The following is a 14548-nucleotide window of genomic DNA, read 5'->3' as shown; positions in this document are numbered from 1 at the left end:
AAAGCATTTACTATCAACATTTTTCAGTCAAATCAGCAGATGAATTAAAACGACTACAAAAGTTAAGTTCAATTGCACAACAACTAGCTACACAAATAAATAAATTCAACTATCGTGAGATTAAGCCTCAAGATTGCCATTTTGTTTATTTATGCCTTTGCATTTTGTACTGCCTCCTGAGAAAACTTTTTAACAGACGTGATGAATGGTTTCTAATTGCAGACCTTGTACAGATGAATCGATTTCTCGTGCTGTATGGGCCATGATAGCCGCCATGATTGCGTAGCCGTCTACACTGTCGGCCATGATGGACAATCACAGAATGGTGATTGCCACTTAATTTTTCCACGACTGCTTTAATTAGCAACATTTGGCCTGTGGACATCTACCGTGTGTCACCATAAACCATGGTCGTTGAAACAGTAGCAGCTGCCGCTGTTTATTTATTTAGTGTGTATAACTACTATATAAATGTGCACAGTAAAAGAGTCGTTGAAAAAAAAAATGGAGACAAAGAAGGTGGTGGATGCTGACTATACACCGAAATATAACCAGGTCAGTTCTTAGTATAACTAAATGATGTTTTTTTAGTGTATGAAAAATGTACTGTAATTAAATATACACAGTATGTATTTATTTATATATTTTATAGAAGTGAGGGTTCATGAGGGTTCAGTTTCTCTTTTTTTTCAGACAAAGTATGAACAATCAGCTCGCTGACCTTCAAGCAGAGCCATCTGGAGAATTTGATAACTTTGTTCGCATGTCTACTACCGATTTCGAATATCTTGTACAAAAGATATCTTCACTGGTTGCAAAACAGGATACTGGTTGGAGAGATCCAATACCAGTAAAAATACGACTTGCAATCACTTTAAGATATTTAGCTACTGGTGATAACCACAGAAGTTTGCATTATAGCTTCAAAGTATCTTCCCAGAGTATATCCAAGATGATTATTGAAGTATGGCTCTAAATGATTGAAAAATTCGATTAACGTAAGAAAATAAAACTCATGCAAATGTGTCAGAATTATTATTTATTAGGGTACTTAGGTTAATTATTAGGTAATTAGGTAGTTTATAAATTATTGCCCATTTTCAAACAATTTCCCTTCATAGCATGCATGGGAAAGAATATTCAGAGACTGTCTATGTTGGGGGGATGGTTGAGATTGAGAATTATAATGCATAGCTGAAGAAGAAGCCACATTTACAGTAAATTTTGGAGATGAATTTACTGAATCGGTTGACATGACTTGTGGAGAAGTGGCATAATAGTAGCTATTTTCTGTTGGGCTGGGATGGGAATAATCAGTGTACATAGTTCGTGAAGATGATGGACGAGAAAGGATAATTTGGGATGGTGATCCTGAAGACACTACATTACGCTTTCGTTTTTTTAAAAGCAAAACATCGATCTCATACATGAGCTCTTGCCTTTCTATGGCAGAATATGACTTTAACTTATAAGGTAGAGGTTTCTGCCAATTGCACCGGTTTCTGGCAACGTCGTTTTTGTACTGGGATATGTACGGGGCGCTGAACACTATTATTAGCGTCTAATTGCTTTTCTTCAGCACTAGGATCTTCATTCATTGATGGGAATACCTGTAATTAACACAACATTTTTACTTTTTCAGATTCCAACCACAGAAAGAGAATGGCTCAGTAAAGCAGAGAAGTTCCGATTCCCTCATTGCCTAGGCGCGCTTGATCTTCCCATAATTATACAAGCACCATCTCATAGTGCATTAGATTATTTTAATTATAAAGGAACATTCAGCATAGTTCTTTTAGCCTTAGTAGATTCCGATTACAGCTTCCTGTATTCTGATATCGGTACCAAGGGATGGATTAGTGATGGAGGAGTATTTAATAATAGCATTTTGTGGGAAAAAATTTCTACTGAAAGTCTTAATTTACCGCAACTTAATTCACTCCCAGGTAGTGACATTATTACACCCTACGTATTTCTAGGAGATGGCGCATTTGCTTTGAGTACTCATGTGATGAATCCATTTCCCGGACATCATGGGTTATTCACGCCTGAAAGATTGTTTAGTCAAAAACTGTCTAGCTCTCGGGTTGTGGTAGTTGCTCCATGCATCGCTTACATAACATAGTAAAATAATTATAATATTCATTTTCATAAATATAATGAAGGTATGTAGGTACAACCTATTCCCTAAGTACATACATACCATGTACCTAGGTAATAGGTTTGTACCTAATAATATAGGCCTTATACATCTATATTAGATGATCTAACATCGTCCAGTGGTAACTTTCTACCTATACTAGATAGGTGAAGTGACCACTCGGACGCTGCATATGTTTTTATGCCTGGGACATATGTTTTTAGATGGAACAGGCTTGCCCAGCACCTATCCCATCCTCCAGATTAGTCGGCGTAATCCGCAGGAAAGACAGCTTCAATACGTATGGAACCAACTAAGCTACGGGTTTCCTCACGATGTTTTCCTTCCCAGTCAGCGAGTGGCATTGCTACTGAAAATTAACAAATGTATTTAACTTTGAAAAGCGGTGGTAGCCTAGTGGGAGAACGCCTGCCTTTCATTCGAGAGAGCTCAGGTTCATATCCCAGCAGGCATGTACCAATGACTGTGTGTTTCAAAGGTTATACCTACATATATACTATATATAAACACACGCACGAAATTCTTAGGGGGCACTACCCAAGGCACGTAAAAAATACCTTTTCAGAGCAAAGATAATACTATTTATTCTTCTTACTACTTACCCTGTTTTTATCTTTATCGAAGTTATATTTCGGATTCCAAATTGTAGGCTCCTGTTGGTATAGCTCAATAAATTTGAAAGTCTCCTCATTGCTCCGTTTCTGTTCCGATATTGTACGTAATGCGTTAAAATCGTAGGTGCCAAAGGTAGGTTAGCTACAAAAACATACAATATAGCACGCGTCTGCACCGCACCGTAAGCAAATACGAACTGACTGATCGGCGATCTTCTGGACACGCTTACAATCATGGCCGCGATTTCCTTTGATGTTTGTCCGAAAAACCGACATAGCGGCGATTGCACGCCAACGTCACCCATCATGGGCCAATGCAGACGATTATGCCCTCTACACGTTCGTAATAGCCTGTATTCGTCCATCATGGCCCATCATTTAGAGGTGGCATGAGGTCTTCCGTTATAATGGAGCAATAATGGTGTAGATCGATTCATGAGTCGGGGCTGTTTTACTGCTAGTTTTGCTATCATTGTTCGGAGTTTGGCACAGTAGGCATCTGTCGTCTGCTTGACCAGATCGGAGAAAGCTATAGTGAATAACACCATGCTGAGACCACCAAACAGCTACCATTGCCTTTTTATTGGTTAGATTTGCTTTAGGAAACTGTTGTGGCGTTTGACCTCGGGTCAGCCATGGCATTTTTCGCTTACGGTTATCGTAAAGGAAATATCGTAAAAACTTTTCATCGTTTGATCACATTTCGATCCAATATTTCTTCATTTCTGTATCAATTCCACAAGTTTCAACCCGTGTTTATTGCTGCAGATCAGTCAATTCATGAGGCGTCCATTTTTTTTTTATTTTATCTGTTTGTTGCAAATGAGTCAAATTTGTTAGTAAGATAACTTTCATCCATGCCGCTAATTCCTGGGTACTTTGGCTCGGATCGGCTTCCACCATCCCTTTTAATTCATTGTTATTCACCTGTGTGGTGATTGGAAATGTGTAAAATTAAAAATAAAAACCACAGGCCCACGTGATTCCTTCTTCAAATCAAAGTTTCCATGGCAAAAGCACTAAAACCAAAATCGCACGGTGCTTAATTAGCAATCCCCTCTCCAAACGCAACATTGATATTGCGAGCTATTTCTGCCGCGTTAGTATCGTACTAAAAATTCACTCGAATTTTCGAAGTATCCATCTTTTTTGTCTGAGCTCTTTTTAGTCTGTGCTCGCGAGTTACCTTCCGCGTCTTCATGGCATTAGTTATCTGTCAAATAAATACATGGGTCATAAGTTGACTGTTGACGTTACGTCACTGTCAGTCTCCTATCGTCATCAATCAAATCGTTATTCGTCGTACATATTTTATAACTTGGAAGTTGGAGCATATTTTTGTAGATGTGTAATATTTGTTTAATTCTTAACATTTCTTAATCGGATTCGCTGAACAATATTTTGTTATGGCCGAGAAACGTAAAACAAGAAAACGTAAAGAGGTGCGTATGACTAGGTACTTATTTATTTAATTAGTCATGTAAATATTGAGACCTAAGTGCCGCTATATTTACTTCTACGAAGCACGACGAAAAAACAATGTTCTCGTGGTTATATAGAATATTTAGAGTTCGTGAAATATTCCTTAAAATCATCATAAAACGATCAATATCACTATATATATCGATAAACTTCTATTAATATTGTGATCTTATGTCTTTTAAATATGCATCAAACTATATGTGCTTCTATGTACATAACAATAATAAATCGACAATTTTATGTTCACACTTCACAGTGCAAAATAAATTATTAATTAAAACGCAAATAATATTCTGCGCAGTTCAGCATGAAGATCATAACAATTTTAAAAATAACTTCCATCCTTCCGGCTATAATGTCTTTGTTTGATCTCTGCCAAGCCTTTCGGGAGTTAAAACTACCTTGTTTGATTTTTAATGCTATTGTCATCTTATTCATGGTAATGTATAGCTTACAAATTTCATTTTAAATTTGTTCTCATTAGAGTTTTTAATTGCTCAATTTTAAATAACAATGTTTTATAGTATCACTTCATTGTAAGTCGGTCAAGATCCTTACTACCCCAATTCTCTGTAACTCTATAAGATCACTTCACATACAGAAGCCTACATGTGAAAAAAAAGCTTGTATAAATATCATAGGATCACACTTTCATGTTGTAGTATAGAGTTTCCTCAATATAGGTCCAACTGTAATTGTAAAAATCTTATAATAATATTGTAGTGCCCAATCAGTTGAATTAAAATAATAAAGCACTGTTTTTTAATGATATATAGGTAGATTTTATATGAGTATTGTGAAATTTTAATATTAGTCAAGGCTCTCACCATAACTAAGAGAAAAAAATAATGGGTTGCACTCCGGCAGAAGTGAAAACTGAACATTAACATGTATGTGTTTTTTTGAATATATTGGAACTATAAGGGAATAATTTAGCACAGATTGCATTATTTATCAGTATAAAAGTACTTGCATTTATGTGGTTAAATACAATATTCATTTATTGAGCTATCATACCCCCAAGTAAAAATGCTCAATTCCACTAAAGAAGTTTTCACTTTAAAATATTCTTTCAAATGTTATATTTCTGTGTATTTCAAGAAGAGTATTCTGAAGAGCTGTTTCACATGAGCTCCACCAGTTAATTGCACTATAATACCACAACATGCCAGAAATTCATCTTTCCTCATAATTATTGCACAATATAACTATGGAAAGAACTTTCTTGTGCAATGTTTCCAGGACAATATGACATGGTAACTATTAAGAGATATCATATCCTTTTTTTGAGTAAAAATATTTGAATTAGATCCTTTAACAGCATGTACATCAAAAAGTCTTATAACTCACCAAGTTGTCTTGCCACTTTGGAGTGTTACTGGCCTGAACTAGCGAAGGTGGCTGATATGCTTGTTGTCCAATTCCATAATAGAATATCCATAAAGGATTCCAGAAAACAAAAAATTGAAATAAAATTAGACCATTAAATGCCTCAGACCTGAGAAGAATGGGCACAAGTAACTCAGCATATATAGCATTTTCTCTTTCCCGTAGGGGTAGAGACTACTTCTTTCCACTTGCTATGATCCTTACATACTTGTTTCGCTTCATCCACTTTCATTATTCCTTTCATACATGCTCTCCGGTTTAGGGTACTAGGAAAAAAGGTGAGGTGATGATATATATGCTGATATATATATCATATATATATGATGACTTAAAAAGACCACTATGGCTATGGATTAAATTTAATTATAATATCATTTAATTAAAAAAGAATCTCACAGATTTCTGTATTTGGTCTCAGTTTCAATCTCTACAATATATACAGACAATAGGGTTTTATTAGAAAGGGAGCTATCAATTGTAAAAGACCCGTCAGTGTTTATATATTTTATTTTGATGTTTAAGATTCATTCATTTATGTTTAAGTTTGTTGGCTTAAGTTCTGAAAAAAAAATGATTTTATTTAAATCTCATCAAATTGATTTCATCACATTTTACTCATTAAGGCTTCATGTTTCTCATTTAAATATCTATTAAGAATATATTATGTGGTCAGGGAGTATGGTTATTGTAGTTTGTTTCTTGAAATGAAACACATGTGCATTTCCTTTCATATTAAGCTCCTGATAGTATTAATTACTCACAACAATATTCACTTGGAGTAATAAACCAAATGAGATGCAAACTTCAAACATGAAAAAAGTGGACTGCAAATGATTACAAACACACATTATCTGACCTGGGCTCATGCATCTCATTGCATGACTTGCAATTGTGGACAATCTTATTGCAATTATTGATAACCTGCAAGTAAGGAATGTATTTGTGGGAGACTAACACTGCACTCATAAGATGATATTAGCAGTTGCCACCTGATTCTTACAATGTTTGCACACCAAAAAGTGACCCAGTACCCTTGCCTTTTGCATAGACAGTTTAGTTAAACTCATATAGGCATCCATTCTCCAATCCATGTCTAAATATTTTTTGAGTGGGCAAAAGGATGAGAGAGTCATATGATAGGACATGGTGAGGCAACCGATATAGACATCCGCAAAACTAGGTTAAGATATGTGTTGCCAGTCTTATATATACTTATTATAGAATAGAATAGAAACACTTTATTAACAGTAAAACACACACCTTCAATTTACAGTATAAATCTTAAAGTAATAAATTAAATTAAATGTTAAAAAAAATTATTAAAATGTAAACAAAAATAAAATATTAAATAACTGTGTGGTGTGTGATTCCCTGCTAAAAGGAGCTGACTCAGTATATTGTTGGTCAGTGCAGAAGACACCATCACAACACTGGTTTTCAGCAGCCCCTCGTGGCATTTGGAGTAAACAGCTTTTGTAGTTTTCCCATTGTAATTTTTTATTTATTTTATTTTTATGGCTTCTGTTTTTATGCTGATGTCGCGAGCATAAACATTCGTACCCGTACCAGTGAGAGGCTCCTTTGCACAGGATGACGGCTTGATTATGGGTACTGCCGTGAAGCAGTAATGTGTAAGCATTACTGTGTTTCGGTCTGAAGGGCGCCGTAGCTAGTGAAATTACTGAGCAAATGAGACTTAACATCTTATGTCTCAAGGTGACGAGCGCAGTTGTAGTGCCGCTCAGAATTTTTGGGGTTTTTCAAGAATCCTTAGCGGCACTGTAATGGGCAAGGCGTATCAATTACCATTACCTGAACGTGCTGCACGTCTCGTCCCTTATTTTCATAAAAAAAATCTTAACACCGGAGGAACCAGAAGAGCGTTGCAAAATAATAATAATTATTGTACGTACCAATATTTTTTGCCCGTATTAATATAGCGGGGGTAAAGTGGGGACAACTTGTTCATGTATCTCTTCTGCGCTCTATTGTCCCTATTCCAAAAGATATTCCAATACGGATCTTGTGTATCTAATAAAAGTGTGATTACGACAAAAAAAAATAAGTGCGGCGACTATCCCTTCAATGGCGGGGTCCTTTCTTCAAGTGAGTCCCTCGTCCTTTGAAGGCTGAAAATTTCATTAAAAAAAAAAATTAAACACGTTTTAATTAAAAATTACAAAAATGAGTATAGGCCGCGCTCTTCTACTTATTATAGTGTCAATGCCGTCTCCTATTAGTTAAATACTCGAAAAACCTACACGATTCTCAATCATCAAGAAACTGTTCTATTTTGTTGTAGTAGTAAAATGTCCCACTTTCACCGACCGACCCACTGTAAGTCATTCAGTATTTGTGCGTTGTCGCAGATACACGTGAAAGTGTAGGTATGAAGGACTATGTAAGTACATATTTTTTAAAATACCTATAAATTTGTGGGTGGAACCGGTTATATATTTAAATGGAATTTCTATGAATATAGCGTCTGTTAGTCAAACTCTATTGTTAGGCTACATAGGTAGATGTATTTTTTTCATTGAGTATTTTATTATTATTATTATTTTATTTATTTTTTATTTATTAATATTTGGGAGACTTACAGCTAGCTTACAATTCTAACTTATGAAATAATTAAAACGAATGAAGTCTACTTAAATAGTAGTTACTTAGTTAGTAGTATATAAAATATTATTAAATATTAGGTATACTTACATACCTAATATTTTAATCTAAATAATCTTAATTGCGTAAACCAGTATATATCTATGATCATAATCTTATGATTATATTTTAAGTAAATTTTTACATTGAAAATTTGATTTGCCTTGAAACTTCTCACATTACCTAATTCAAGTCTCCTAAAACGGTAACTTCAAAATTTATAGGTAAATTAGTATTAATTAAATTAAAACACATGCTTTAATAGAAAACCAAAATAAAAAGTATATAGAAATGTTCAATGCCAATGTATAAATTAGTGTGATAAGAAACAAATATGTATTTTGTCGTTGATAATGTAGTGTTCAAAGTTTTAATTAAATTCGACATTTTAAAGTGGGTGAAATTCGTGTCCAAAGATTCCGTTACACATTACATAGATATATACAGATCAAGCTAATATAAAGCGTAAAAAAGTACGTTTAAAAAAACCGACTACAAAAACTGAAAAGTATCAAATAATTAAAAAATTTGTTTGGTACACCTCTTATGCTTTTTGCATCTTTTTTTCTTTTTAGTGCCAGTTATTAATAATAATATTTAATCAACTTGATTGAAAACTCCTAAAAAAGCCGTACACAAATAACAATTATATCATCCACGTAGACAAAAATGTTCATAAAATGAAGGTAGGCCAAACTATGTAAAATTTTATGGGACCAAAGTGGCATCTATTCCGCATCGAACTAAAGAAGAATTACATAAATCGGATCATAATCAGAGTAATCGGTGTACATGCATAAAAAAATATCGAATTGAGAACAGGAGATCCTTTTTGAAGTCGGTTAAAAAAACAGTTTCAGTATCGAGAAAACTTCTTTTTTGACATGTCGAGAGTAGAGCACGTAGTCGACGCTTCACTTATGAGGCGTGCAATATATGGTTAACATTAACAAAGATTGGGTTATATTTAGTAAATTTTTACACACCGCGGCCCATATTCTCATAACACCGGAGGAATCAGAAGAGCGTTGCAGAATAACAATAATTATTCTACGTACCAATGTTTTTTGCCCGGGTTAATATACCGGGGGTAAAGTGGGGACAACTTTTCATGAATCTCTTCTGCGCTCTATTGTCCCTATTCCAAAGATATTCTTATTCGAAGTGGTCTTCATTGGCCGTAATACAGATATCAATAGAAGCACGCACTCTTTCCATGGAAAAAATCTTCACTGCCAATTGTTTTAGGGACTCCCAAACTATCATGGCGTTTAGAGCAAGCCGTTCTCTCTAAAAACTGACCATAAATCATAATCCAGCGGATTAAGGTCGGGACGGCCAGTCTTCATCTCTGATGAAGTCCGAAACGTTCGTTTCCAACCAAGACTGCGTACACCGAGATTTATGACCGGCGCCTATTCTTGCTGGAAGGACCGTTCTTGGTTATTGAACATGATGTTGTTAAGGCGCTTCACTAACTCCTCATGAATGGTATCCTGATACAAGTGAATCAAGATATTTTGACACCTTTTTCACAAAAGTGTGCTCAGTCACTGCTTCATAGCTAATGCCCACTAAACCACTTCAGTGATGAAGTCGGATAGTGCCCGCGTTGCACTCTGTCGACTAATTGGGAAGCTTCCTTAGAGCTTTAAGCATAAATACGGTCATTTTGTTTGTTAAAATGTTGTTCAAATGGAAAAAATAATCTCATCCGAAAACAAAGATTTTCTGTGACCTCCCTTTGCGTACCGCTTCAGAAGTTGTTTCGATTTTACCACCCTATTTTATTTTAAATTATCAGTTAAGAAATGACCAGTACGTCTCTTACAGACTGCAAGTCTAGGTGCTGTTGCATAGTTGTTGTGCTTTTTCTGTCAAAAACAGAGGAGGTCTCATTGTACCTATTAATAGCCTGGTACACAAACTTTTTACTAATACGAAGCGAGTGGAGAGTTTTATAAATTGCATTCGGCTCCATACCTACTTTGTGTAGGCTTTGTGTACAATGACAGCGATTCGGTTCTCTTTATCACCACACGCCAATATGAGAAATATCAATTAACAACCATATAAAAATGACAGATTCCAAATTCAAATGTAATATTTTGTTTATTTTTAATTGTAACAGTATTTATGGCCACAGTAAGTATATAAGTTCTTCAATCTCTGACATTACGGTAACCACGAGCTTCAGTGCTTTTCTCCCATACCATAAAGCGACCAGTTTTCACATTAAAAAGGGCCCGCGTTTCCTCAATTAAGGCTAGTAACGCGAATTACTCTGGTAAAGAAGCGAAACAAAATATTCGGACTTACCCGATCCTCATGTCTGTGACAAAAACAAGTTTAATTTTCTTATCGGGTTAGAAGGGCTCGTAATATTTATTTCTTAAAAGGTGGTCCGATTAGGCAGTTGTGTTACAAAGTCTGCCCAGTCTGAATAAAGTTGTGTGAATAAATAAGTGACTAAATATAAATATTTTACACATTTAGTTATGGTAAGTATTAATACTGCATATATATATATAAATAAAAATTACGCCCTGTCGTACATACCTACCACATACACACATTCACCCGTACAATGTAATAAAAAACCTCAAATAAGGTTATATAATTATTTTTATTAAGTAACTAGCTGATTCCCACGGCTTCGTCCGAGTAGAAGAAGGGTTTTTAACAATCATAAGCACGTTTGGAATTGATTTTCGAAGAACAGTTCCGGTTCCCGATTTCGCTCCCGTTCCCAACATATTTATTGCATCATATTTCGAAGAAGATTGCTATGGCAATCTCAACCTATTATTGGTATAGTATAGCTCATCGACGTGAATTTATGTTTTTCACAAATCCCGCGGGATGCATGGATTTTTCCGGTATAAAATGTAGCCTATGTCCTTTCCCAAGCTCTAGTCTATCGCTGTACAAAATTTCATCAAAATCGGTTTAGTAGCTCCGGCGTAAAAGCGTAACAGACAAACTTACATTCACATTTACATCTAGATAATATTAGTAGGGATGAATTGTTGATTTATTTCTATTATTTATATCATATATTATATTCTTCTACTTTTTATGGTTCAATGATGGTTTTAGCTCCATAGGTTTGCGACATAAATATCTTAACTGAATAATTTCTATAAACAAAATGTAGAGTACACTATCACTTCGCTCGACAAAATGTCCAAATTAAATTTAATTGAAACAATGTGATTTCAAGAATTTATATAATTTATCCGACTTATCTCATATTTAAGTGTAAGATTATAATTAGTTTGTTCCATAAATAAATTTTATCGACATCAACGACTGAGGTGATTACGTAGTTTTGAGGTGAGTGCTATAAACAGACAGGCAGGGTTACTTTCAAAATAATTTAAAATCGTACATTATATTGCAATAATAGAGATTGGAATTACTCAGTAATGCGATTATATTATTGCAATAATTTGATGGTATTTGATGTAGATTCAACTTGTGTGCAGGTAAACTAATTTTCTTTATAAATTACTAGCTGTAGGCACTCGTTTCAACTTTCCCGTGATTGCTCTAGTTCTGGGTGCTTTCGTTTGCCGTGAAAATCATAAAACATAATTATTAATTATATTGTTATGTAACCAGTACACGTAACCTTTTCTAAAAGTCTCCTGTGGGCGACTCTCCTGTGATTCCTCTGGTGTTGCAAGAGAATGTGGGTGGCGGTGATCACTTAACATCGGGTGACCCGTACGCTCGTTTGTCCTACTCCTCCACAAAAAAAGTTATGTATGCGCGCAAGAAGTTGGCCCAACAAAGCAAAAACCCTTAAAATTATTGTTTACGTTTGTTCGAATAGCAGGAGGGCTTTGACAATTAATTAATAAATAACGAATACGGTTGTACTTCGCTAATCCTAATAATGAACGGAGAAACAAAAAAAAAACGAATGTCGCAAACGTCAGAATATTTTAGGAACCAACTTCACCCTGTTACTTTTGTGTTACAGTGATGCGCGCGCATCTTAAAATTTCACTCTCATCATATTTTCATAACGCGCCTAAAAAAGTATAACTTCAAAAAGACAAACCCCGGAATACGTAAGAGTTACTTAGAGCTCCCTTTAACTGTATCATAGCTATTGACATTTAAGCGAGAGAGTTCTGTAGTTGCAGATTTTTTTTTAAAGGTTTTTTAGACTTTAGTAGCCAGCATCATTATGATTCAATGTACAATATTAAATAATGAAATAGTTTATATAAAACAAGCTAAGAAGCACAAAATTCTCTTTGGTATTAAAAAATTTCCTAATGTTAGATAAATCGGTTAAAGATAATAGTTGAAATTTATTAATAACATCAATTCCTGCCTTATCGACGATAGATGAAAATTATATAAATTAAAAAAAATCTTATTTTGTTTTTTTTTTTTTTTTTGCAAATTTAAAAGGGGAATAATTTTATCGAATTAATGTTTTGTCATCAGTCCTCCATAAATCTACGAAGTCTGAACGAAATCTGGCCGTTTAAAGTGGGTCAAAATCGCGCCCAAATGAATCGGTTACAAACAAACATACAGTACGTGAAGATAGTAAAAAGCGTGTGAAAACGCACTCAATTGCATTATATTATAATTAAAATAATCTGCAACACTTATTATATTTTTTATTATTGAATTTTTACTACCAATATATTCGGAATCATGGTCCAATTAATAACCCCCAGTTTTAGAATGATAGTTTTTATACATCATCTTATCTCTAAAATAAGCAGCTCATGAAATCGTCGACGTTATTTATTTATATTTTGGGTCGTTTCGATGCGACGCAGTCATTTTACGGAAATGGTTACGTTCAACCATTTTAAGCTTAAAATAAACTTTTGCCTTTGAGACTTGAGTGCATCGCGCGAGAGGAATTTGAGTTGTTTTGTTTATTGTACAATCATATTTAATAAATAAAATGTATCGATCGATTCTTTACTTATTAAACGTTTTAAATGAACTGTTTCTATATGAACGAAACCAAATTTCGCAGCTTTCGCTTTCAGCAGAATATAATAGATAGTAAGTCTTAACTTACCTTGCGGAATCAAACATTCGGATAAAAGTATAAAGAAATTAACATATTTACTGATTTGTCTGATCCAAACTCTGTTTGACACGTTATAACCCAAACTATTTGACATGTTATTACCCCAAGCTCTATTTGACTCGTCATTACCCAAACTATTTGACACGTCATTACACAAGCTCTATTTGGCACGTTATTACCCAAACGATCAGCTTAAAATCGAACACAAACCGGCATGGTTTATATAAGATACCGTCGTAAGATTTATATAGTATCTATTTTCCTAATGTGGTATCCGAAAGCTTTCTTCCTTCATTAGGTGGGGCTCACTTTATTGTAGCTTATAACCACCGCATATAGCATCAATGTGTGCTGATCGATTCACAAATTTAGGTGAACATTGTTCCCGCGACCTCACGCTTGTGTAAAGGTCGTCATCATCCTCTTATCATTACCAACTCACATCAGATTATTTCACTTAATTCAAAATTTAATAATTATATGACGTATCATTATGACAGAATATACCTGTTCGTTCGGTTTGAAGGCCATTGAGGTCAATGTCGGTTTCGGTTAACGACCGCAAACTTTTATTTTTATTATAATTTTTACGAGTACTTCGATATATAACTCAATAAAATTATATTTTCAAATGTCGCATTTGCCTGTATCTTTCCTTTGGCTTTAAGGCTTAGTGTTTTTTTTTATGGAATATGACCTATATCCATGATGGTAAGTAAACTCCGCCGCCCACCCTTGCAATACTACAGGAGTCACAGGAGCGTTGATGCCCTTGAAAGGTCTTTTTCGAATTGATTGTACGTGGAAAACTTCCTCGAAAACCACACTGGAGGAACTCCACACACGATCTACCTGGTCATCCAGGATGAGTGTGTCGTGTTTTTTTGTTTTATGGAGGAGTTGGATAAACGAGGGTACGGGTCGTCTGATGCAACACCAGAATCGCAGGAGCGTTGCAGGCCTTTGGTGCGATGATGGATTACGGAGACGGGGATCAGATCAAACAGCTCTTTGGAACTCTCCCCGTTATAATAGCGGTAGAAGACCCACTTAAAAGCGACGTTTCTACGCAACGATAAAAGATCACCAGAAGATATCCAATCACGTGACCAAGAACACTCTTCGCCTCGTATTCCATAACATACCCAGGTTTTAATGTATGAATGATAT

General features: G+C 34.9%; 1 protein-coding gene across 3 annotated transcripts in view; it reads left to right on the top strand.

The window, feature by feature from the left end:
* Positions 1-4050: 4050 nt before the first annotated feature.
* The window catches only part of LOC126972828 (translocation protein SEC62), a 27525-nt gene continuing 17027 nt past the window's right edge, over positions 4051-14548 (top strand). The window contains exon 1 of one of the 3 annotated variants that reach the window (XM_050819913.1): positions 4051-4217. In XM_050819913.1, coding sequence (XP_050675870.1) covers positions 4182-4217 — 36 coding nt within the window. In that variant the 5' untranslated portion in view covers positions 4051-4181. Of the gene's footprint in view, positions 4218-7949; positions 8048-10688; positions 10809-14548 lie in introns of those variants that run through there. The other 2 variants (XM_050819914.1, XM_050819915.1) reach the window with 2 other exon arrangements.

This window comes from Leptidea sinapis, chromosome 27 (genome assembly GCF_905404315.1).
Source record: "Leptidea sinapis chromosome 27, ilLepSina1.1, whole genome shotgun sequence".
Lineage (NCBI taxonomy): Eukaryota > Metazoa > Arthropoda > Insecta > Lepidoptera > Pieridae > Leptidea > Leptidea sinapis.
The sequence above is the reverse complement of the archived record's forward strand: the minus strand, read 5'-3'. Positions and strand labels throughout refer to the sequence as shown.